Below are 25,825 nucleotides of genomic sequence, written 5' to 3'. Positions count from 1 at the left end.
AAACTGAATAACTATGACCATGAGGAGGGGAAGAGTATGGACCAATGATGTTTATTACAAACAGGAAAGCAGAAAACACAATTCTTGTTATTCCAATATTTTCATCAAAGGTAAAATATCACCAAAAGATGCATTTAGAATGACATAAATCTTTCAGGTATTAGTAATGTCACTAGATAAACTTCTTTTTGCTATTTGTATTTCACTTGGTTAGGCAGACTCAAATTTCTTCTGCAAGATTCTGAAATTTATGTTACTAAATAATTTTTACATCACTCTATGCTTTGAAAAATTGGTATTCATTTGTTCATTATCAATCAGAATGCTTATTGAGTAAAATTTATTTGTCATTTTCTTCAGGAAAGTTACTGTGGTTAAGGAAGTTATTACTACTCATGGCACCCCTATTCAATTTCCATTGGATCTTTAAACCCTTATCTGTTGTGCTTATATTAAATAGTTCTTTATTGTTATTGCCAGGAAGAAAAGTTAGAGACGCTGTTACAGAGAATTTCTCCCTTTTCATTTAAGCATGCTCAGTGTTCCAAAGTTATTAATATCTGTGACTGTCTGATAAACACATCACCTTGAATCTATCTTACCTGTCCTGTTCTCTTTGCCTTTTGGTTCTTTCTCTCTTTTTCCATTTGCTATTCTATTGATCACTTTCAGCGCCCATTTTTGCCTGTAGTTTCTGGTACTGCTCTGTGATAGAAATTTTCTCCTTTTTACACTACGTATATAGATGTTCACTTTTATGGAATCAATATTAATTACTTGATAGCTTGTCCCGTAGAAGCACTGAAACTAAGATATCGCCTATGAGATTTTGTCAATTTTTGCTTAACTTAAATGAGTATAATCTGTCCACATTACAGCATCTACTATGTCATTATTTGTAGACCTTAAATAGATATTCCTCAGAGGACTGAATAAATTTAAGAATATAGTCTGCATTGTCCAAATGAGTCTCCCTCAGGGTTGATTCACTTAAGATTTTTTAGTAGAGCAGAAAGTAATTTTAATTAACATTTTCTTAAGCTTACAAAGCATAATAAATCTTTGCTTCATGGAAAAAAAATAAATTGTAAACTAAAGCATATATGCAGATATTTTCTCCATTGCTAATATCATAACCACAGATTACTTAAAGATGAATTACAAAATTAATGAACTCACAAAACTTATCAATACATATAATTATTGTTCATGTTTACAAAAAAACTAGGAACATCTAGAGTGAATTTTCTATCTTTCGAACTTTATAATCAGGTTTAGCTACTTACCTACTTCCAGAGTCTGAAGGAGAACCATTTTTCACTGTATCCAATTTGAGCAAATAAGTCACCCAGTTGATAATACTGCTTTTGTAGCTTTAAGAATTTGGAATCATGCAAGATAAGGTGGAGATGAGAGAATGATACTGACCTGATACAGGTGCCATTGTTACGGCACAGATGATTACACCAAGGGATGTAGCAGCTCTCAATGTTCTTCCAATGTCGTGCTTCACTAATGATGAAGATTTCTTTGTTGTTTACTCGAAGTTCTCGAATGCAACCCTTGAATCCATAAATATGGCCCACACTCTGAGGGACCTCAACATTTCCTGGTATATTACCAAGGAACATAGATTCAAAATATCCCTGTAGGAAAAAAAGATTAAAAAAAAATCTTACTATGAAGTGCTACTAGGTTGTACAAAAGATCTACCATGTTTGGTTCTACAATACATTTTTTTTTCTTTTATGAGAGACAACACTGAGGGAGGTAGGATGTTAGTTCTATAAAATGCTTTTATACTACCTTTTTTGGTTTGTTTAAACCAAATTGCAATTATCGTGTTTTGTTACCTATAGTAGGCTGTAGGAAATAACTCCATTTTTACTTTTTTTCCATCTCATAATATCTAATATAATTTAATACAAAAATTAGGCACTCAACAGAACTTTCTTACTTTGGGATTTCTGAAAGCAAGTGTTTACATTTTGATGTGAAAATAGCCAGTTATTGTTAGTGATTGAATTTTATTTCTCACAAATTCTTATATACTGAAGTTCTAACAGCCAGTAACTTGGAATTTGACCCTTGAAGATATGACCAATGAGGCATAATTAATTAATTCAGAAGAGGTCAACTTTTGAGTAAGGTAGACACTTAATTCAATACAACTGGTTTCTCTATACAAGAAAGTGAGACACAGACTTTCTCAGAGAAGGAGTGTCAAGTGAATATGCAGGCCGAGATTGTGGCGATGCTTCTTCAAAGACGCCAAAAGTTGTCAGGAAAGTGCTACAAACTAGGTAAGTGACACTAAAAAGATTCTCACAGCTATAGGAAGGAAGCAACCCTGCTTAACACCTTGGGCTTACACAGATCTCGGACTTACGCAGTCTTGAACTACAAGGATCGTAAGTTATTTCAGTTATTTAAGCCAGCCAGCTTGTAACACTTTGTTATGGCAATCCTTGTAAGTGAATACAATGAGATGCTATATGTCAAATATTCTAAAATATGAGCAACACAGATGGCCCTTATATAGGTTGCTTGGTGACTAGGTGACTCTTTAAAAGCCCATTAAACACCAGGACTGAAGAAAGGAGACAGAAATTCCAACCAGACCACCCACTTAGGTGGCAGGAACAAGAGTACTTGGGCTATCATTTGATAGCTTCCATTTGCATTGGCAAGACCTTGTATATGAGAGATATTGAATACACTTAAATAGAATGATCGACTTGGGACTGTTGTTGAGGGACTAAACTATTGTTACAATATATGGGAAAACTGTGGGGGAGGCATGGGGTGGAAGAGGAAATCCCTGAGCCTAAGGAAATATATTATGAAAAAAGAAAAAAAAAGAGTTATGGGAAGCAAGTATCCCACATGAGTGGTTCAACCCACTGTGCCCTGGGGCATACACCCAGCCTCCCAGTTTGTGGAAACAAACTATCTGAAAAGTTACCAGCACATAAAATCTAAATTGTTCCTTGTAAGGCTTAAGCTGAATATTGGAAACCAGCATACTTTCTCCAAATAACTCCAACCTACTTTTTCCCTTCCTGCTTTGAAAAAGTTTTCTTTTGTCAGTGTAGCTCCTAATGAAACTGAAATTTACTGACTATATTATATAAAAATTCTGGAACCCTGTCCTATGTGAAGATATGTACCCAAATGAAAAACAAGAGTGAATCCATATGGAAAGTACCAGTAAGTTCACATTCAATGCTCATTGCTGAGCTCTTTCTCATTGATCAGAGTGGTGATAAAATCTATTATGATTTAAACCCTTGCTTGATCTTTCCTTCTGAACACTTAACATTTATAACTGAGTTCTTATCTCAATGAAAGTAACAAGCTGATGCTCTTCAGGGCTGTTTGGCCTATGATAGGTAGAGGCAGATGTATCTCTCTGTGTAATATCTTTTATGATCCGTTCCCAGAATATGCCATCAGTTGACTTCTGAAAAATACACTTCTAGACTGAGCATATTTATTCCTATGAATTGCAAAGCATCCCTTTGGCCCCAAACATGTCAAACTAACTCTGTATTTTAGCTCTTAATCCCTGATATTCTCAGTTTTTGCTCCTATGCTCATTTAATAAACTTAGTAAATTTCTTGAGTGCCTTTTATCTTAGTTACAGAGGATAAAAGTATTTGGTTATAGAAGGGTAGAAAAGCTAAAAGATTCAAAGTTTGGCAACAGAACTGTCACACAGGACATTTTATCTAGTAGTAAAAATGCTGGATTTAATAGATGCTTTTGCCTCCTGCCTCCAACTTTCTACTAACGCGACTGCTGAAAGGCAGTTTGTGATGGTTGATGCATTTTGGCTCGTTGTAGACATGTAGGAGACCTGGACTGAGATCCTGCCTTTGGTACTGAGCATGTCAGTCCTGGTTGTTGCAGGCACTTAAGAAAGTAAATCATTGTATATGGAAGCTCTCCTGCACTCTGTCCTTTACTCTTTCTCTGCCTCAAGTATGTTAAAATAACTTAAAAAATTAAAAGCAAAATAGAGCCTTATCATAGAATGTCTGCTTGTTTACACATCTGTCCATATGCAAAGTCATTTTATACTGACTGCTCTAACAAACACTGGCAAATTTTTATTTTATCAGCTTGGGTAAATGACCCCAGTTAATACAATATGGGATCCAATATGCATTTTTAGACTAAAGTCATCTGAACACGACCTTTTTCTCTTTAAGATCTCTGACATCATTGTGCATTGATCACACACCTGGAAAAGCAAACTGCTCAGTGCTTTGACAAGCATGCTGTTTTAGCACAAAACTGATAGAGGATTGAAAAATGCTCTCCTCTCTGTCAGCTGAGGCAGATATAAGGGGGAATCCATGGTTCTATCTATGATTTATTAGACCATTAGAAAAACATCCAAACAGTGGAAGTAGATGGCTCTTGTATTTCTTCTAATCCAATGTCCTAGTTTAGCTGGAGCTCTGAAATGTGTAAAAAATCAGCTGCCATTGACTGCACATAGATAACCATTAAAATGGCTGACTTCTTCTATCCCCAGACTCTCAATTATCTAAGAGCTGCCTTTTGTGTGTATAATCATTCCTAAGGAGACAGGTCTTTAAAATAAGTCTTTTCTAATAACTCTTTGTGAATCAGACTATGGAGAATAAAGTCTGACATCAAGATATGATCTTACAAGATAAAAGCGCAGAGAACAGACATGGACAATCAAGGAGGAATCATCAAGATAATAGAAAAATATGAATGGTGACTGAGGCAAAAGGACTCCACATCTGACAAGAGTAAAATGAACATTCTTTCGCCTCTCAGAGCTTCAGAGTAAAGGAAGAATAATGCTGTTCTTTTACATACGTGTGAATAAAATAAGAAGGGATGCAAAAGAAAATCAAATTTCTAAAAAACAGAGGAAGAGAAAAAGCCACTCTGTTTCCTTCTTGTTCTGTTTTAAATTTAGAGTTCTGCACACATTTCTGTAATTATGGATATTTCCTTTGCTTATATAATTTTCCATGGTATCATTTTATAGGTATAGGGATTCCGCCTTCCATCTCTCCTCCCTCGCTTCCCATTCTCCTCCTGCCTAAGTTTTCCTCATATTATTAGAATAGTATTGTATATTATAGCAACAGTTACAAGTCCAACATGCTACTATTTAAGTATATCATGGCATTATAGGTATTGGCAACGGTAGAAAAATCTAGTAGGCTATTGTCAAGGTGTATTTAGCAGTTTCATTGGAGTTCTCCTTTTATTCAGGAGTAGAAAATCTCACTGCAATGTATCTTCACTTCCCTGTGTGCTAGTCTCTATTCTATAGTGCATCTATGAGAATATGTGTTTACTTACACATCTATTTGTTCTATAATGATATCTTGATTCAATGTTTAGTTTTATTTTATAGCCTCATTCTATATGAAGTTAAATATCTTCTTTGCTAATACAATACAGGCATGTAGCTGCAGATATATTTTGTAGTTAAGATTAATTATCAGGCCATGCTTATCTTTATCTAAGAACATGATGACTTATAACTGAAATGAGCTGCTTTATTTAATAGTCATTTCCAAATTTTTGCTTTTAATACTGTCTGGATTGCATGCAAATAAATGCACAACCAAAATATTTGTGTCTTGGAATATAGCTGGATAAATGAAGTTGAGTAAAGTGTTCCAGAAGAAAGATTTACTTAAATAACCATTTTCATGTAAATAAGGCTTAAGCTTTTAAAAACTGTTTAGAGGCATTAAATGAGACGGGATCAAAAGGCAGAATCAGTAATTATCTAAATCCCTATCCCTTTGTAGTTAAAAGATTTCACTCTTTCTCAGCCTTTTTTTATATATGATACTCTACACACAATTGTATTAATTCCTTTGCATTTTTAGGGTAGCACTTCAACCCTAAGGTTTGGATTTTCTAAAGAGTTCATAGCTGTATTTTGAAAATATTTTGAAATGGTCTGTTTCATGAAGCTCAATCCTGCTTTCCCTCCTCTTCTGCTTGTCTTTTAGGCCTCTTTCCTTTTTGCTGCTTTAGAACCTTGCTAATTTACCAGATTAAGCATATTAGAGGTCCTTACTAGATACTATCCAGGAAGAGTAACACAGTAGCAGTCTAGCATATCTCAAAATCACTCATAGATGATCTAGGGTACAGGGATATTAATATTTATCTGAAAATTACTGAATGATACTAACATGAAGCAGCACATAATAAAAAGGTTATGTTGAAGCATTTTCTAAGTATCACTGATGGCCTAATTGGTCCCATATTTTGTATGGAAAAGAATATTTGATTTGTTTGCAAAGCAGAGTTACAGAGTAAGAAGGCAAGACAGAGAAAGAGATTTTCCTTCTGGAGGTTCATTCTCCAGGTGGTTTTAATGGCTAGTGCTGAGCCAGACTGAAGCAGGGCATGGAACTCCATCTGGGTCTCCCACACAGGATGCAGGGGACCAAGCTCTTGGGTCATCTGTTGCTTCCCCAGGCATGTTAGCAGGAAGAAGGACCGGAAGTACCGTAGACAGGAAGCAAATTGTAACTCTGTCAGGAGATGCCAACATTATTAGCATAAACCTAATCGTTTCCTGAGTGTTAGTCACAAATATTCGTCAAGTTTTTTAGATTAGGAAATGCAGTGAAAATCATAACTTCTTACCATGTTGAGGGGGAAAAGATGAGTTTTAGTACAGCATTCAATGGATTGAGTTGCTACCCACTGAACACACTGATCTAGGGAAGTGTAAATGCACAGTAAGAATGATGCACAATTATTCATGTTGTTATGGAAGTTAACCATAATCAGAACAAAATGAATCATAAAGTAATTGATTAACAAAAACAGTCTGCTGGTCAGCAAGACGGCTGAATAGGAAACCCTGGACCTTCCTTCCACCATATAGACACAAATTCAACTAATGTACTAATTCCTTCATGAGAAATCTAGAAGAGGGAAATGGAAGTGTGGAACCTCCTGTGTTTGAAAGTAGAAGGAACCCTGATGACATTCACTCACCATTGTTCCTCCCCCATCAGGACAGTATAGTAAGAAGGGAAAAATTCCAGCTTGGAGTTTCTTTTTGGGGAGGGTGAAAGAGAAGACTAAAATATGTTCAGCTGCAGATTTGGGGGGACTGCCTGAGGGGCTGGCTTCTGCATCTAAGTACTGACAGGAGAGCAAACTTCACAGTTTAAATGAGCATGGTCCCCATAGATTGCAGACCCACACTCCGGCTCTGCCTCAGTAAAGTGGAACACCTTTTGGACAAGAACAAGAGTGTGCGTCCAGTATTCTAGATATTGGAGGAGTTCCCAAGGCAACTTACTCCTTTTCCATAGGACCCAGGGTACATCAGACAGAGGCTGGTATAGTGTGGCAAACTCATATTCAGGGAGAAGAAAGAGAAGTGTTTTAGTTGCATCCAACATTCTTACTTTTTGCCAAGGCTTCCTGAGGACTAGAAATGTGTCTTTCCCAAGCTGGAGGGTGGAGAGAAGTGGCACACTCTAAAATCTGAAAGCTATTAAGCACACAAGAAAACTGAATTTGTTGCAGGAGATGCATAATGTCTGCAGTATCACAGATAGCAAAAGGGATTATGATTTTCTAAAATGAAAATAAGCAAATTTCTTTTAATTGAGAATTTTCCATGTATAAGTTCAAAGGAGTTGCATCTACAAACCACTTTGCAACCTTTGGCCATATTGACTTTAAAAGATCTTTCCCTGTTCATAGTTCCAAAACACAGGGAGAGGAGATTACATATATTTTTCAAATATGCAGATGGCATGACAAAGTTTTAACATATTATAAGAAACAGAATCATGCTCCAATCAAGGAAATAAAATGAATCTCCAGAAATCATCTTCAGTATAACACAGGTATATTATTTATCTGACAGAGAATTCAAAATAATCATCTTGAAGATGCTCAACAAGGCCAGAAATTTAGTGAATGAAGAAAATAAGAACTCAACAAAGACAAATATTAAAATGAACCAATGATAAATTTGGGAGCTAAAAGGCAAAATACCTGAATTGGAAGATATTTTAAGGAGTTCAACAGCAGATTTGATCAAGTAGAATAAAGAATCAGAGACCTCATGGGCAAGCCATCTGAAATAATCCATTTGGAGAAGCAAAAAGAAGAAATAACAAGAAAAAAATACAGAAATGCTGAGGGATTTACGCAATACTATCAACTGGATTAGTATATTTGTCATGGAAAGCACTAAAGTAGAAGAGAGAGAAACCAGAAAAAGCTTATGTAAAAAAAAAATAATGGCTGGGGACTGAAAAGGTAAAAGGGAAATAGACATCCAGAATCAAGAAGCTTTAAGACTAAGTGAAAAATTCCAATCTGAGACTCACTATAATTATCAAGAGACAAACACAAAGAGAATTTTGAAAGATGCAAAAGAAAAGTGAGTTATCACATACGTGGATACTCCCATGAGAGTATTTTTCCCCATAGAAATTAAGTAGTTAGGAAGGAAGTGGTTTATGTATATGAAGTGCTAAAAAAAAGAAGTATGGCAAGAACACTGTATCTGACAAAACTTTCCTTCAAATATTATTAAAACCTGAATATTTTCTAAGATAAGTAAAAGCTGAGGGAGTTCTTTGGACCTATTTTTATATTAAATGTTAATGGGAATTGTTTAAGTTGAAATAAAAGGAAGCAAGACAATTATGCAAATGCATATCCTGCTTTTAAGGGTAGATATGCAGACAAGTATAGACTACTGTAACAGTGGCAGATAACTTTTCATTCTGGTACAGAAATAAAAAGGCAAAGGTATGACAACTGTGGAATATGTTCATGATGTCACAATATAAAAAAGGTGTTATTTTTTAAGTCAGTAAAGTATATGGGGGAAATTAAGAGTAGATTTTTACATGTGTGATTGAAGTTGTCAGATTAAAAAAGATTGTTATAATTATAAAATGCTTAATGTATTTCACATAGCAACTACAAAATATTTATAAAATATGTTAAACAGGAGAAAAGAAACAAAGTATAACCACTGAAAAAATTAATACAGCATAAGAAAAGGCAGTAAGAAAGAAAAAACTGGAAAGAGGTATAAAGCTTGAAACAAGACCAGTAAACACTCACCTATCCTATGACTGTGAATGGATTAAGCTAATTAAGACAGCCATTGAATAATTAACTAGAATTAACTACATTCTGTTGAAAGAGACTTTCTTTAGATTCAAGAATACAGTCCAGAAGAAAGTGAAAGGACAGAAAAGAATTAAACAAAAATGGTAACTAATAAAGAGGAGTTACACCACAACAAAGGTAGCTTTAAGTCAGCACTGCGACAAGACACAAAGATGTTATACAACGATAGTAGAGTTGACCTAGAAAGAGAAAACAAGTATGATACGTATATATGCCCCAATATCAACATATTATGAATACACATACTTTCAGTAACGTTATATATGTATGTACATAAATGCCCAGTCCACATGAATGTAGTAAACAGTGACAGCACTGAAAGAGGCAATAGTCAGCAATATAATACCAGCGGCAGATTTCAATGCCTCAGTTCAATTAGGAGTAAATCATAATAAGGAGGTGTTGGCTTTGAGGCATAGTGCGTAAAGCTGCAGCCTGCAAAGTCAGTATCCCATACAGGCACTGGTTTGTGCCCCAGCTGCTTGTAAGTCTAATTTACCTCCCTGATTAAGGTCTTGAAAAAGAGGTACGAAATGGCCCAGGTATCGGATCCATGCCATCAAGATGGAAACCCCGGTTGAATCTCCCATTCCTAGCTTTGGCCTAGCTGAACCCTCGCTGTTGTGATTACCTGGCTAGTGAATTAGTGGATGCAAAGATGGGAGACTGAGCTCTCCTTTTTTGCTTTGATTCTCCCTCCCTCCTTTTATGTAACTCCCTCAAATAAAAAATAAATCTGAAAAATATAAGAAGGAAGAAAAGATTTGAGCAACAGAGCAAATATATCTCATAAATATGTATCGATTTTCTATCCAACAGCGTAAGAGTACATATTTCTCAAGAACATGACCTTTTTGTGATAGATAACATGTTAAACAACAAAGCAGTTTAATAAATCCTTGAAGACTGAAATCATACCAAATATCTTTTCTGACAATAACTGGAATAAAATTAAAAACTAGTACCATAAGAAAAAGTGAGTTATGCACAAATTAAGTCACTGTTGAATAATCAATAAATCAGGAAGAAATCAAAAGGGAAATCAAAAGATTTCTTGAACCAAATAAAAATGCAAACAAAAATATCAAAATTTATAGAATGCATGAAAAGCATTTCTGAGAGAGAAATAGTAAGTGATTATAAATGAGACTGCATTCTAAAAAGAGAATGAGTGCTTAGCTCAGCACTTACTGGGGGATGCCTGTTGTGGTGAAATGGTTAAAATGTCATTTCAGAGATCTATGCCCCATTTGGAATCCCTGGGTTTGTGTTTCCACTTTGGTTCTGATTCAACTTACTGCTAATGACTGCTCTGGGAAGAATCAGGTACTGGGGTCTCTACCACTCACACGGAGACTTGGATGGAGTTAAAGGCTCTTGCTTCAGCCTGGCTCAGATCTAGCAATCGTAGCTATGGCAAAGTCAACCAGTTGACTGATGAGAAGTAGGAAGAAAGCAGAGTTCAATCTCTCACTCTGCCTTTCAAAAAAAAAAAAAAAACAAATAAACAAACAAAATTCTAAAAATATGCTGTATGGCATGCTTGCACCTGCATTGGAGTGCCTGCATTCAATTCTTGGCTCTGCCTCCTAATTCCAGCTTCTTCTCCACATATACCCTAGAAGGCAGTAAGTGATGGTTTGAGTCTTTGGGTCATCGCATCCATATGGGAAACTTGGATTCACTTCCCAGCTTCCTGGCTTTGCCCTGGTATGGTGCTGGTCATTGCAGGCAATTGGAGAGTGAGCCAGCAGAGAACTTGTTCTTTCCATGTCTCCATTTCCCAATAATAAAAATAGAACAAAAAGAACAAACTTGAAAAAAGTTGACAGAAGGAAATGATAAATATCAGGGCAATAGAAACAGAAAAAACAGTGCATGGTAGAGTCAGTTGCTTCTCTTTGTGATCATGAGACTTAAGTGGATTTTTGGCATGCTGCTGAAGCTCAACATCAAGAGTGATATATCACATAATTCTAGGCCAGGAATGAATCGAAAGCTAAAATTGGAAGTACAGAATTTCTGTGAATACTGACTGCTTTTTCAGAATTGTGAATCCTCAAATCACATTTCCTATGGTGGAAATGTTTGTGTACATCATAACTCTTTGGGTTTTGGGCTAGGCTAAAAATCTCAAACACATACAGTCTCGCACGGTGTGTCTGAGTTGAGCTCTGGGGTTAATATAAGTTACAAGGTACCAGTGATTCATAGGCATTCACAACACTTTAGTTGGGCTCAAGGTAAGGAGACAGCAACCAGTGAAATCCTGTGACAACTCTGATAGTGGTGGTGAATAGCAAGCTTTTGAGCTTTTCAGTTCATTCTCTATTTTGCACCCTGAAATCATCCAAATTATTTTAAATTTAAAGAGTAAATTCCATTCTCATGTGTTTGTCCCTATAGGTTATATTTATTTCTTGGGACATTCTGATCTGCATTACTTCAACCTACAGGATAGAGAGACTGATTTGTAGAGAGGTTATAAATATGTCATATCTACTATTTTAATAACAAAAATAAATCAAGCACTGTTGAACTCTGTTCATCAAATATGTAATTCAATAAAGTCAAAATGAGTAGTGTATTGCATGCTATTCATAAGAGAATATGGATATTTCAGTATATAAAGATATGTGAGTATAGAGAGTTAATGAAGATGTAATAAGATTGAATGCTTTATAGAGTATTTATCTTCTGCTATTTGGATGTTGTACATCTTGAGTCAAGCTATTTGGCCCTCTTGAGCTCCAACTTGTTTTGTCTTTATTTTTTTTTTTAAATAAAAACAATTTTATTCCTACCCTAACAACTTTTTGAAAACAGTTTTGAGCTGATGCAGTACAAAATTATGAGTAGTAGAGAATATTATTAGGGAATAAACAGGGCTCAGGAATTAGAAGGCCAGGGGTAAGTCTCTCATTTCTGTGAATGGTGGACGAATCCACTAGTGTTGTCAGACACTATCAGTCTTAGTTTTCACGGTTCTTGTAGAATGTAAAATGAGGCAGTGTGTATGGCCACAATGTGGAAAATGTAGTGTGCTTATGCAAATGACAGGTGTTCCTACCTGCTTTTTTGGATGCCTATGTCACTCACCAAGACTATGTAGAAGAAATGGCCATAAAATGAAATTTCCAAGTCGTTAGGGTTGTTCATATTGCCAGCTTTAATGTGCACCAAAATTAGTGCTTTGGAGCTCTAATTATACAGATTAACTCTCCATGATGATCAAATGAATCAGAAATTCTTTATTTTAAATGTGTTGCAATAAAGTCATACTAAGAACCAACCACATCATTAAATTGAAAGAATTTAGCAAATTGGGTGATCTCTGGAGGGACACATATCCTTTCATCTTTCAGTTTGCCTTCATTTGATGTTTCTAAGCAAAATTTCCAAACTAGTGCAGTAGGCATCTTCACAACACAGCATTAATAATTCCATACCATAATGCAAAAATCTGTTTCTTTAAAGAACTGTGTTGTATCTTGCTAATCATTCCTTATTCCTAAGCTATCGTGTTTTTGAAAAAAAAATCACAAACAACATATTAAACCAAAATGTAACAGGAAAACAAACATTTTAAATTCAATAAAACATTTCAGTTCCAGGAAACATTAAATATATTTATACCCAAAGTATGAGATGAATTTTCTGGTGATTTTAAAGAATTTCTTTTTTCACTTTTTTAGGCTCTGGGATTTTTCTTACTCCCTCCTTAAGCCTCCTCCCCTATACTGGTTTCCCCTGTATTATTACAATAGTACAGTCATTCACAAACAGTCATAAATCCATCATTCTGCTATTTAAGTGTATTCTCACATTGTAGATATGGACAATGACATAAAATCCGGCATCCTGTTGTCAAGATACAATTAACAGTTTCATTGGGAGTCCATCTTTTAGAGTAAAGGTGTATACTGCATTGTATCTTCACATCTGGATAGGATAGTCTCTAGTACATAGTTACTATACATCTCCTTACATGAAAAGCTACAAAACAAATTCAATACCCGGAAGAAAAATGGAAATATACATGGTATGAAGTTCAATAACATGCTACTAAAAGATTAATGTGTCGCTGAAGAAATGAAAAAAAGAAAAAAAAACTTCTTGGAGAAAATTGAAGGGATTTAATTACTGATTTAATTTCAGTTTTTGTTATAGGTCTATTTAGATTATTAACTGCTTTAAGATTCAGTTTTGGTAGACTGTATTGTCCAAAAATCTATCCATTTCTTCTTGGTCTTCTGATTTGTTTGGCATACAGTTGCTTGTAATAGTTTCAAATATCTCTATTTATGTCTGAGCTTATCTGTTGTATTTCCTTTTTCATCTCTGATTCCATTTATCTGCATCTTCTCCATTTTTTTTTTTTTTTTTTTTTGCTTAGTTGGACAAGTGGAGAGTCTATTTTGTTGATTTTCTCAAAGAACCAGCAATGGTGTCATTAGGTATCCTCGATAGGTCAACTGACTTTTTTTTATGCGCTTAAAGAGCTTTTAATAAGAAATTGTATTAAGAAGGCTAATGCTTATGAATTTAAAAGCAAATAATTACTTGAACTACTGGGCACAATGAATATTTCGAGCAGACATTTGCATACCTACCTGAGCATAAGCTGTCTTCATTTTTTTCTTCTGTATTGGAAGTTTTCCATCTGCAGCCAATTCAATCATACAAGGGTTGCCAACTGGCACTGTGTAGCTAGAAATAAAGCAGAAGAAATCACTCTTTCGTGTGTTACTGGCAAACACAGAGTAACTTCTCACTTGGATAGTGAGTACTTGTCAGTGAGAGAGATACTTTTTGGATTATATTTATGTGGAAACATGGCCTCAAACAAGTGTGAACATTTTCAGATAGGAAAAGTTTCACTCTCGTTTTTTCTAAACTGAATTCCCTTTTCTTTCTCTCCTTTTTCTAAGAATAAATTTAAATCCTTTCAACATTTAGCCCCTAAAAAACAAAAAATAGCTTTATGTTTAAAGTAGCTTTCGATCAACTTTAAGTACTAACAGTGGTTGACATACAGTCTCAGTCATTTAGAAGACTGCTGGACAAGTAACATTAGCATTAAATGACTCTAAACTCCTTAGGTAGAAATTTCCCAACTCTGGCCTACAGGTAAAATAGAAATGGAAAAGAAATGAAAGGCTTCTTACCCCTGAGCAGTGAGATTACACTGTGATACAGTTATCAGAACTCGGAAAGCATGTCACTAATGTACTGGCTGGTACTGCTTCTCAGAGATAAAGAAAAGTGTAAGGTTAGGGGAATTTGTAGAATAGTAGAAATGCTCAATACACAACTGGAAATGTGTAATTTTAGAATGTGAGCAGTGGAATAGGCATGCGTGCATTTTGAGGTATTTGAAATCTTATTCATGGGAAGGATGGAATAAGGAAGGGAAGGGGGATGTCACCATGTTATTAGAATTGTATTTAATGTGTTAAATACTAATGAAACATAAAAAAAAATCACTGCGTCTCCAGGAAAAACAACAAGTAATTCATAGTCTATTACCCTTGCACTTTCCATTTGTAGCAAATACTAACTTGGCATTGTTATGAAGTGGATGATTTTAATTCTCATTTTTGTTCACTACTATTTTATAAATGTTGGATCCTGAGCCCATCTGAGTTTATTTTTAATTTTAATCAATCTATCCAGTTTTTCCAGATGTGAGAAATTTCACAAGCTGTAAAATTTTCACTGCTAACACCAGGGAAGCTGCTGGCAGATCAGGACAGCTGGTCATCTTTAGCGTCATAACAAGAAACCAATCTTACTGAATACTAATCAAATAATTCACTAATTCTTCCTAAAATAATATTGTTAAATGAATGAGAAAAAAATCAAACTTAACATAGGCTGCCTTCTCTCTTTTCTCTTCAAAAGTCAAGTCTGATAGGATCCTTCCAATAAATCAACTCACTCTGCCTTCTCTGTAACTTGCTGAGCTCATTTCTAATTCTCTAATTCTGATTGGACAATTACGATATATTCTTGAACTCTAAGAGTTTCTCATTTCTGTGAACTGTGTGTTGTTGCCATGACCAAGTGGACATGTGTAAGTGCTTACACTGAAGATGGAGGGAACTGTTTTCAGATAATACACATCTCATTTTTTCAATCGAATAATATCTCTTTGTTTCATCCTGAGCTTGTAGAAGTAGAAAGAAAACTGCAATTCTACAAAGTCATTCTGTTTGCTTTCTGTTATTCTTCCCTTTCTTTCCCTGACCCTTCAACAAATGTTTGATTCCACTGCCTGCTTACTACTTGTTTGACAATTGATGCTCTTACTTGGTGAGCTGTTTTCCACATAGATTCTAATCACATTCATTTTTATAATGACTTTTACTTGCTTATAGACCAAACTGTTTCAAGAGAAACAAAAAGCTTTCTCAACAAGCCAGACATTTTGCCTTGCAAATCATTGGAGGAAAAAAAAATAATCTAAGTGCATATCCCTTATACCTCTCAAGTATTGCTGAGGCCAGCTGAATCTAATGATTTAAAAACTCAAGGATCATATTTTGAGATAATCCATTGACTGGCTGAGTGATCTTCCCTGAAGTGTGAGTTAAGAGAGATCATCATTCTTAGCTCATAAATGGCTAGAGAGAACCACATTATCTAATGTACATAGATCATTCAGTGCTAATATTAAAATTCAAGTTAAAGTAATCATTTGCTGACTAGACAGCGATCTCTAAAGAGATTTTTCTGAAAATAAATTACATGGTCAAGTTGAAGAGTTCATTTACTTCAACTAATATTGCTTATAATAGTTTCAAATACTCAAGTTCCATTATTTTAAAAACTAAGGTTTTATGAAACAGTTTTTTTCCCAAGATAATTAACACCATGTTTGCAGATCTATACTCTTTAGGCATGCTAAGGAATAGAGCTAGAATGATTTGGTTCAGAAAGTTTATTTATAAAATGTTTAGCAGATCATGCTCCAACTAGAAGCTTAAGGAATTTCAAAAGAAGAGAAAGATTTTAAAATATAATAAGTGAATATATGGCTGACGAACTAAGTAAATTAAACACTTCATATAATTTAATGTTCTCCAGATCCTAAATAAGAATCATAGAATAATATATAACAACATGGGAAATAGAAAAATAAGTGATTTGGATCACACAATGTCATTTTGGTGAGAAAGCATATAGAAGTAAAATTAGAACTATTTCCACAATTTTATTAGTTGCTATCTCTGTACATCATTTAATTTAAAATGGTTTTAAATTAAAAAAAACTTGTGTCTTAAAATTTTTGATTATTGAATATACAATATTTTCCAATTTTACCTCTTGACAAAAACCAACATTTTATGAAACATAATCAATGATTGATAATTTATCATTATTTTCCTGCTTCTTTCCTAGTTCACATGTCTTCATTTAAGGCACAGTTATTTATTTTTTATAAATGCATCTTTATTATTTTTAGTATCTGTTGCTACTAAACTCTTAGATCACATTTCATTTCTCCCTTGAATATAGGGTAATTACAAATAGAATTTTATATTGATTTTTCTTTCAAAGTTATAAATATACTTCTTGATTATATATTGTAACTTATTTTTGATATGAAGTCATTCTAAGTAAAGGTGAGTGGTGCTGTTATTACATTTCCTCTTCTCTTTGGCAGCTGTAAGAGCTTGTCTTTATCTGTGATAATGAGTCTAGGTATGAATTAATTACTCTTCCTATCAATCCTTACAATCAAGTACCGTTAGGATTTTAAGAATTACATATTCCTCTAATTTTGGAAAATTTTCACCTCAAATAATTTTTGGAAGCCAATAATGTATATAATAAATTTTGCAATTATGCTTTTATTCTTTTTGAAAAAAAAATTTTTGATTTCTCTGGCAAGTATTCTTTTTTGTATAGTTTATTATTATCTTTCATGATACAGTTCCATAGGCTCAGGGATTTTCCCTTCCCCTTTCCCAATTCCTTTCTCCTGCTGATTTCCCCCATTTAATTACAATAGTACAGTCCTTCAAAAACAGTCACAAGCCTGTTATTCTGCTATTTAAATGTATCCTGACATTGTAAAAAATGATAAAATGTCCAGCATCCTATTGTCAGGATATATTTAATATTTTCATTGGCAGTCCATCTTTTTTTTTTAAAGATTTATTATTTTTATTACAAAGTCAGATATATAGAGAGGAAGAGAGACAGAGAGGAAGATCTTCTGTCCGATGATTCACTCCCCAAGTGAGCCACAACGGCCAGTGCTGCACCGATCCAAAGCCGGGAACCAGGAACCTCTTCCAGGTCTCCCACGTGGGTGCAGGATCCCAATGCATTGGGCCGTCCTCGACTACCTTCCCAGGCCACAAGCAGGGAGCTGGATGGGAAGTGGAGCTGCTGGGATTAGAACTGGCGCCCACATGGGATCCCGGGGCGTTCAAGGCGAGGACTTTAGCCGCTAGGCCATGGCACTGGGCCCAGCAGTCCATCTTTTATTGAGAGTAGAGATGCATACTGCAACATACCATCACTTCTCTATATGATGGAACACAATGTAGCCATTAAAAAGAATATTCTTTTTCTATCCTTTCACTTTCAGTTTCTGCATATCTTTGTTAGTGAGAGCTATCTCCTGAGGCAACAAATAGATGGGTATGTTTTTTGACTCAATCCACTAATCTAGAACTTTCAACTAATCAGTTTAAGCCATTTACTGTCAGCATTAATGAAGAGGTAGCAATCTGGTCCTATTATTTTAGCAATGGATTGCTCATTGTTTACTTTGGTCTTTTGTTTTCGTTTCATTGGGACATTGTCAATATTTGACTTTGGTTTTGACAGGTGCTTTTCCTTTTCTCTGCCAAGAGAACATCTTAAAATATCATCTGTAGGGCACATCTGGAAGAGGCAAGTTCTTTGAGCTTTTCTTTATTGTGGAAGAATTTTATTGCATTTTCAAAGACAAAGGAAAGCTTTGCTGGATATTGTATTCTGGACTGACCATTTTTTTGCTTTGCATTTAGAAGCTAGGATATGTCACTCTATTCCCTTCTGGCCTCTAGAGTTTCCTGTGAGAGGTCAGCAGTGTGATTGATTTTTTTTCACTTGTATATATAAGGATCTTTTTCTTTTGTTCAGTTGAAGAGAGCTTGATTATCATGTGTTGCAGTGAAGATTGCTTTTGGTTAACCTTGCTGGGAGTTCTGTGCCCTCCCTGTGTTTTGTTTCTCAATTCTTTCTCCAAATTAGGGACATTTTTCCTTATTATTTTATTGAATACATTTTTTCTTCTATTTTAATTTTGTTATGCAATTCCATAAAATCAACAAAATCCACCAAATCAACAACAGGAATAAAGGTAAAATAAGATTGCAACATCACAGAGTTCAATATCATGCCACTGAATAACCAATGTGTCAATGAAAAAATGAAAAAGAAAACAAGAAATCTTCTTGGAAAAATGATGCTACTGTATGACCTATGAGTCAGTGAAGAATTTACTAAGAGAAAAGAAACTCTTTTGAAGAGATGAAAATAAATGAAAACAAAATGAAAACAAAAATATCAAACCCAAGGAGTTGCAGCAGAAACAGTATTGAAAGATAAATATGTATGCACATAGAGTAATGTAGAAGATCTGCCTTCTATTACCTTCAAACATCACTTTTTCAGCTATCTCTAGGTTGTCTTTCCAGTTTTCAGTTACTATCAATGACTTTTATTCCCAATAACTAGAATCACTTTTGTGATTTTTTTGTATTGACTTTCTGCCAATCTTACTGTTTTAAAAAATATTTTCTCATTTTAAATAAGTCATTACTTCATTTACAGTTTCTAGCATCCTAAAACTACTTATATTAGTGTTTTCCATCAGAATTTTCCATAAAAAAATCTTTTGCCAAGGGTGATTCTTGCTGATTGCCTGTTGATTTACTTGGTACATCTTGTTTTCTGACATTGTCCTGTGCAGGTTTATTTTTCCCATTATCGTTAACCCTTCTTTTGAACTTTTTTTTAAGATTTATTTGGAAAGTCAGACCTACAGAGAGAAGAAGATACAGAGAGAAAGGCCTTCCATCCACTGGTTCACTCCCCATGTAGCTGCAATGGCTGGAGTTGAACTGATCTGAAGCTGGGAGCCAGGAGGTTCCTCTAGGTCTGCTGCACAGGTGCAGGGTTCCAACGCTTTTGGGCCATCCTCTACTGCTTTGCCAAGTCACCAGCAGGGAGCTGGAAGGTTAGTGCAGCATCTGAAACATGAACTGGTGCCCATATAAGATCCCAGCGCTTGCAAGTTGAGGATTTAGCCACTGATCCATTGCACTGGGACCTCTTTTGAGCTGTTGTGTTATGCTCAAGCTTTCCTACTTAATAAGAACCCTTCTGACTTTCTGATAAATAAGATGGAATTTGGCGGCTTTGCCTTATGGTGAGAGTATCCATGGATCTATTCACAGAGCTGACAGATTTCTTATGCAGTTAATATTGTGATAATCTGACTGCATTTTATTGTCTTCCTAAACTGGTAACTTGTTGAAAGTCAATTTCCCAGAGCGCAGTTGGTCCCTCTCCTCTCTGTATGATTATATGCATGTATGTATGTGTACATATTCACACATACATATTTAAATGTATGCATAAATATGTGTACATGCATTATACAAACACATGCATACATGCATATAGTATGTTATCCCTTGTATATTTTATGTATTATGCATATATCTTTGTATCTATATTTATATGAAAACCTTCATAAGTGCTGCTAAAGTATAAGGAGGCTTTAAAAAAGCTCATGGAAATACCTATTATGAAAACTCTATGCATGAGGTAATTTTCTTAGCACCCAAATAAACTTAATCTTTTCCTCCTGTTCATGGATGCTTCCAGTCCCTCACAGTGTCAGCCTGCCTCACCATCCTGGAACTGAGCTGCCCTGTGTTTAGAACTGTGTTTGGAAGCCTGCAGTTTCACCTCTTTTACTGTCTTGCGTTTCTGTCTGCTTCTTGTCTGGCAGATGTTTGCTCTGTTTTGAGCCTGCCTTTATGCTCTTAGCTGTCGGCTTTTTATTTTTCTATGACTGCGATGTGTTTGACACTGAGGAGGAGCACTGAAGTATGAAGTTAGAGTCATCTTGACCACAGTCTCACATTTGTCTTTTTCTCTCGTAAACAAGAAATATAACAAGATCAAACTAAGACCTTACCATTGAAGAGCCATGTAAACGGAAAATTATGTTTAATTTCTGAGAAGCAGAATGAAGAAAAATTTAAAAAGTCATTTGCAGGTATCTGTGATTTAGATTTAAATTTGGATGGACTGCTTTCTCTGGCTTTTGCTTCTTAGTTTTATTTTGTAGTAAAAGCATTTGAATGCATCTGTCTCACATTTTTTTCTAGTGGTATATTACAAAAGCACATAAGTAAAGTGTTTTGTTTTCCTTCCAGAGAGAAACAAGAAATAAGAAATGTTTATTTTTCCTGTAACATATCTCTAATTTGTCAAATTTGGGAGTTACATAAGAAACTATAATGAAGTTAAATTCTTTAAAGAACTATTGCAATGCCATGCTACAGGCACATAAAACACAATTCATGTATAATTGCAACATGAAGCCAGGATAAAATAGTAACAAAACGGTAAAACACCAACTGTTCCTGGAGAATATGGCAAAAGTGATGATACTGAACTCTTTCATAGGTGCAAAACAGAAATGTTCTTTTATCTTGTCACTAGGCTTGGCTATCATTGAAAAATGATGCTATTCTATTTATTTTAGACTTTCTAGAAGGTAAGTTTTGGTAGGAACTATCAAGTTCTTCTCTCCCTTCCTTCACTCTTCCTTTCCTCCTTTCTTTTTATTTCTTTCATTTACCTGTGTTAATATTAAGACAAAAGCCAGCTCTCTTTATGGATAACCTGTGATATAACTAGTAGATGAGTGACTTTCCACATTTATAAGGACTGAATTTCTAACCAATAACTAACTTATGTGCTTATTTAATGAGCACAGTCTATTACTCTGAAATGAATGGAAAGTATACAGACTAATTGCCAGACTTCAACTTTCATTTTAAAAGAAACTTAGACCAGATTTCAAACTGTGAGAAGTTCAGTTGCCTCAGTTCTGATCCTCATGTTCAACTGAATGTTTTAGCTGAGCTCTGTGTAAGGATAACTGGTGTGGAGCCTCACAGACCAGGCATGCAATATCAGCAGATGGCAGTAAAGGTACATGAAGAGCCGGAGGCACCATAAGGCATCTGGGCTCTACTTACAATTTAATTGGTAGTGTGATTGTTTTATATCCTTGTTTGTAACAGGAAAATATGGGGACATATATTTAAAGGACTATATGTCAGACAATATGGAAGAAACTACCAGAGACATCCAGATTTCCTTACTAGTTCATATGTCTAATGCAATTACCATGACCATGTGTGCAAATGTAAAACAATGCTTATATTTAAGAATATGATGGTTTTCATACATCCCTAAAACACAGGCATATTTCTCGGCATTGTCAGTACTACTACGCACAATCTAAATAATGCAAGAAAAAGATCAGGTACGAAGGTTACAGGTCAGAAACTTTGTGAAACAAACCAGTATGAACATATCAAAAGCATCCTGAAGCAGGTCTTCCTGCATTCTTTAAAACTAGTATCAAAACATTAAACAGCTCAGCCATTCAAGCAGCCTTCCTTGACCTCTAATCAGTGGTTCTTAGGGGAACTCGCTGTCTCTGGATCACAGTCATGGCATAATCACTGGTTTCAGATTATTTTATAGTCTTCCCACTGAGTGACAAAAAAGCCCACATATATAAATAATACATTTCAGAGCAAAACAAGCCACGTTCCTGTGAAGCACTGATACAAAACAGAGGATTTGTCATGATTCCGTAGGGCTGTTAATGCAGAAGCTTTACTTACACTCTTGATTAACCACAGCAGTCGTCAAGGGAACATCCAGCTATCATAGCTGAGATTTCCCCAAGCCTGTGAATTTACTTCTGAATACATAATCCCGTTCCTGTGTAGGGGTTCTCTCAGCAAACTGGACACATTCCAGGGTGTCTTGGTAGCACTTTTCAATTTGTAAATGGTTAAATTTCCTTTGTAAGAAGTGTTTTAATTTTCATACTATTTGACGTGCCCACAATTGCCAGGGCCCAGCCAAAGCCTGTAGCTCTGAACTCAATCTCTGTCTCTGACATCAGTGTCAGGATCCCAAGTAGTTAAGCCATCTCCTACTGTTTCCCAGCATGTGCATAAACATCACAGAATCCAAAGCTTTAAACTCAGGCACCAATTTACAGTGTAGGTATCCCAGTTTCTTAACCACCTTACAACGAACTTTTTTTTGGAAGGAACTTCTCTAAGTTAAAAAATCGTATGAAACAATGTACCTAAATGATGAACAGACTGCTTTACTAAATTCAAACACTAGGTTATTCTCATGATATTGACACGTGGAGATTTATTGCCAAGAGATTGTAAGGGAAGTTGAAGATGTTTTCTTCAGGGAAAGCGCATGTGTGCATCTATCATGTTTTTTAAGTAAGTTGCAGAGAATTGTTTTTAATAAAATTTTTTTATGTTGCCAGAAAACATGTTGTTTCCTCGTTTTCTAAATGCTATGGTTTCTGCTTGGTTAGTACTACTTGTAGCATGTGCATTTCCTGGCAATGTAATTTAATGGGCCTTTATGAAAAATAGTTTTAATGCTAAAATCTTTATATTATATAATGTTTAGTCCAGTGAAATAATATGCTACGTTTTAGTTAAAAATACGGGATGGAACAGATTAACAGAGATGCAAATGATTTAAATTTCATATGCACTCTTGAGCCAAAAGTTGTAAATATTCTTACCACTCTAAGTATAAAATGGCTGTAGTATGATTCAGTGAGCTGTGCCTCGGATCGATACCTCTTTGGCTTCATATTTCTTTTCCAACTAGCATACCATCTGAGCATTGTTTGCCTCAGCTTGTTGAATTTACTCTGGTCAGGAACATCTATTTCTCATTCTTACATGAAACTTTTTAATGGCTTTGGAGGTTTCACATATGTCATTGCCCCTCTAACTGTCCTTTTACACTTTAAAAAAGCACTTGCTTTAAACAAAGGTTGATTTGAAAGTCAGGAAGAGAAGGGAGGGAGGAGAGAAAGAACTGTTTTATCTGTTGGCTCACTCCCAAGATGGCCACTATGGCCGGGGCTGTGCCAGGCCTACACAAGGAGCCGGAGCTCCTCCTGGGTCTCCGACACCGGAACAAGGACTTGAGTATGTGGAACATTTTCTGCTGCTTTCTTTTAACTGTCCTTCTCTAAGCCCTTGCTAATACGATTTCTCCACATTTAACCTTGCTACAAAATGAGAAGAAAATTCAAGTGAAAATCTTACAGCAAGCTTTCCATTTGGAGATAATACAGACAAGTGACAATTTGTAAATTTAGAAACTCTGGGGATGGTGTTGTGGCATAGTGTGTTAAGCCACCGATTCCCGGCAATTCTGGAATTGCCTGTGTGTGCTGGTTTGGGTCCTGGACACTCTATTTGCTTTTCCAGCTCACTGTGATGTTCCTGGGAAAGCAACACAGTATGGACCAGGTGATTGAACTCCTCTGATCCACAAGGGAGACCAGAACGAGCCTATTTGGGGAGTGAACCAGCAGGTGGAAGATCTTTCTAATTCTTCCTCTGTCTCTGTAACACTGCCTTTCATATAAATAAATATAAGCAATTCACTTTAAAAAGGAACTTAGAAAACCTTCAAATAGGTGAGATTAATGAGTATCTGCAATCCAGGCTTCCTAATGCAAGGAAGAATTGAGAGCGCTCCTTTAATTTTGAGTCCATTTCTTATTAATAGCTTCTGTGAGAGCACTTTTAATTTAAAGATTGGGGAGAATTTAATTGAATAAGTGATCATGATGATGAAAAAATGCTTTGTTTTGCAGTCTTACAACAAAGGCAATATGTTTCTGGAGTTTTCCCTGATAAGAAAAACAATTACACTAAATGTCTTGGAATTTTTCCAGAAGATGATATAGTAAATACTCCAAGTGGAACCAAAATCCACATCATCTCAATTAGAAAAATCACTCAGTTTAAAATGATTTCAATGCTTTGTACTGCTTGATATACATAACAAACTAAATTATCTCAAATCTCATAACTCTAAGATCCCAAGAGAATTTAATAAGCTCTAAATTGAGGCTTTATTTATGAACTCTCGATGTAAATATAATTTAAGGTAGATTTTAACACAAAGAATCAAAGAAAAAGGCAAAAATTTGGCCCAAATTAAAGTCCCAAGAAAGTATCCTCTGGCAAATATTCTTAAATAATACAGAAAACTGACCTCTTAATTCAGTAGGTAGGAGACCAAATGCCTTTTAAATTAAGAAACAGTGTAGCTGGTGGTGGGGAAGTGGAGATGAATAAAGCAGTTGTCACCCAAAGATCCCCCAGAATTAAAGGAGTACAGATTATTGCCACTCCCTGAGAAGTCAGTTTTCACTGGGGCCTCTGGGAGCTTGACTGGCACCAGTGGTATTAATTCGTTACTGAAAGCTAGGAGATTCATGCAACATCTTCAAGTGTGCATTTGTAGTGACGACCCTTGTAGCTGGGAGGACTTTACTCCTAGAATACAGGTTAAGACCTCTTGATTTTCAGGTTCTTGAGGTGAAAATGAAAGCAGGGAATTCTGAGGGAATCTAGTCTTGCTTCTTTGAGAAAAGAAAGCATTCTCTCCTTTTGATAGCTTTTGCTCTTCTTTAGTGAATCCAAATCAGAGCTGGCGATTCTGTGCTATTTGTCCTGCCTCCAATTTTTAAGTGAAACTCGATAATCAAGAAGGACAGGAACACAGTGCTTCACAGTGATACAAATCCTCATTAATTACACTGACTTCTCATTATGAAATCATCTTTTATTGAATATTTGTTCAGCACAATGCTATAAAATATTTTAAATTATTTATCCTATGAGATAAGTGAAACTTTTTTTTCCTATTAAAAATGTAGAAATGAAGGCACTGAAGGGTTGAAGAATTTGAAACTCACCCTATTCCTGGACAACAGGGGCGGGGTATTGAACCTGGAAACTGCAGTTACAGAATCTGTTCTCTTACGTGTATGCTACCTATCCTTTTTGATACCTAATGGAGGCATTATTAATGTCCTATCAGTAACCCCTAACTAGTTAATCTACATTTCCTTAGCAATAAATGACTGATTCCTTAGGCTAAGAGAGACAAAATATCATTTCGTCTTTCTTTACTTCTGAAGCAATCATTGTTTCCAACACTTACCCTATTCTCTTAAGACAGAATGTTTCCTCCCTCTTGACTCCCCAAATCACAGTTTCTCCATGATTTGTGCTCCTCCTATCTTCAGGGTCTTCCCTAATTCCCATCTCTTGCTTGAGACCCCCTCCCGGGCTACTATGTCTGTGACTAGCACTGAACCTGTTTATGAGTGGTTAGAGGAACAAAGTATCTGGAAGCAAAATCAAAAGGGACTTCACAATCATCGGTTTGAGACCTTGTTATTAGCAAATAACAAGAACAAGAGGGAGGCACACTATCACGTGGCAGTGCTATGCTGTATTGATG

At 35.5% G+C, this 25,825-nt stretch overlaps 1 protein-coding gene across 1 annotated transcript in view; it reads right to left on the bottom strand.

Annotated features, from left to right (window-relative positions):
- LOC131481299 (protein eyes shut homolog) overlaps window positions 1–25,825 on the bottom strand; it is a 1,058,324-nt gene that overhangs the window by 201,779 nt on the left and 830,720 nt on the right. The window contains exons 22-23 of the mRNA XM_058669692.1: window positions 13,807–13,903; window positions 1,429–1,646 (exon numbers count right to left, since the gene is read on the bottom strand). Of these exons, the coding sequence (XP_058525675.1) occupies window positions 1,429–1,646; window positions 13,807–13,903 (315 nt within the window). The remainder of the gene's footprint in view (window positions 1–1,428; window positions 1,647–13,806; window positions 13,904–25,825) is intronic.

Source organism: Ochotona princeps, chromosome 1 (genome assembly GCF_030435755.1).
Source record: "Ochotona princeps isolate mOchPri1 chromosome 1, mOchPri1.hap1, whole genome shotgun sequence".
NCBI lineage: Eukaryota > Metazoa > Chordata > Mammalia > Lagomorpha > Ochotonidae > Ochotona > Ochotona princeps.
This window is presented reverse-complemented; position numbering and strand designations above follow the sequence as displayed.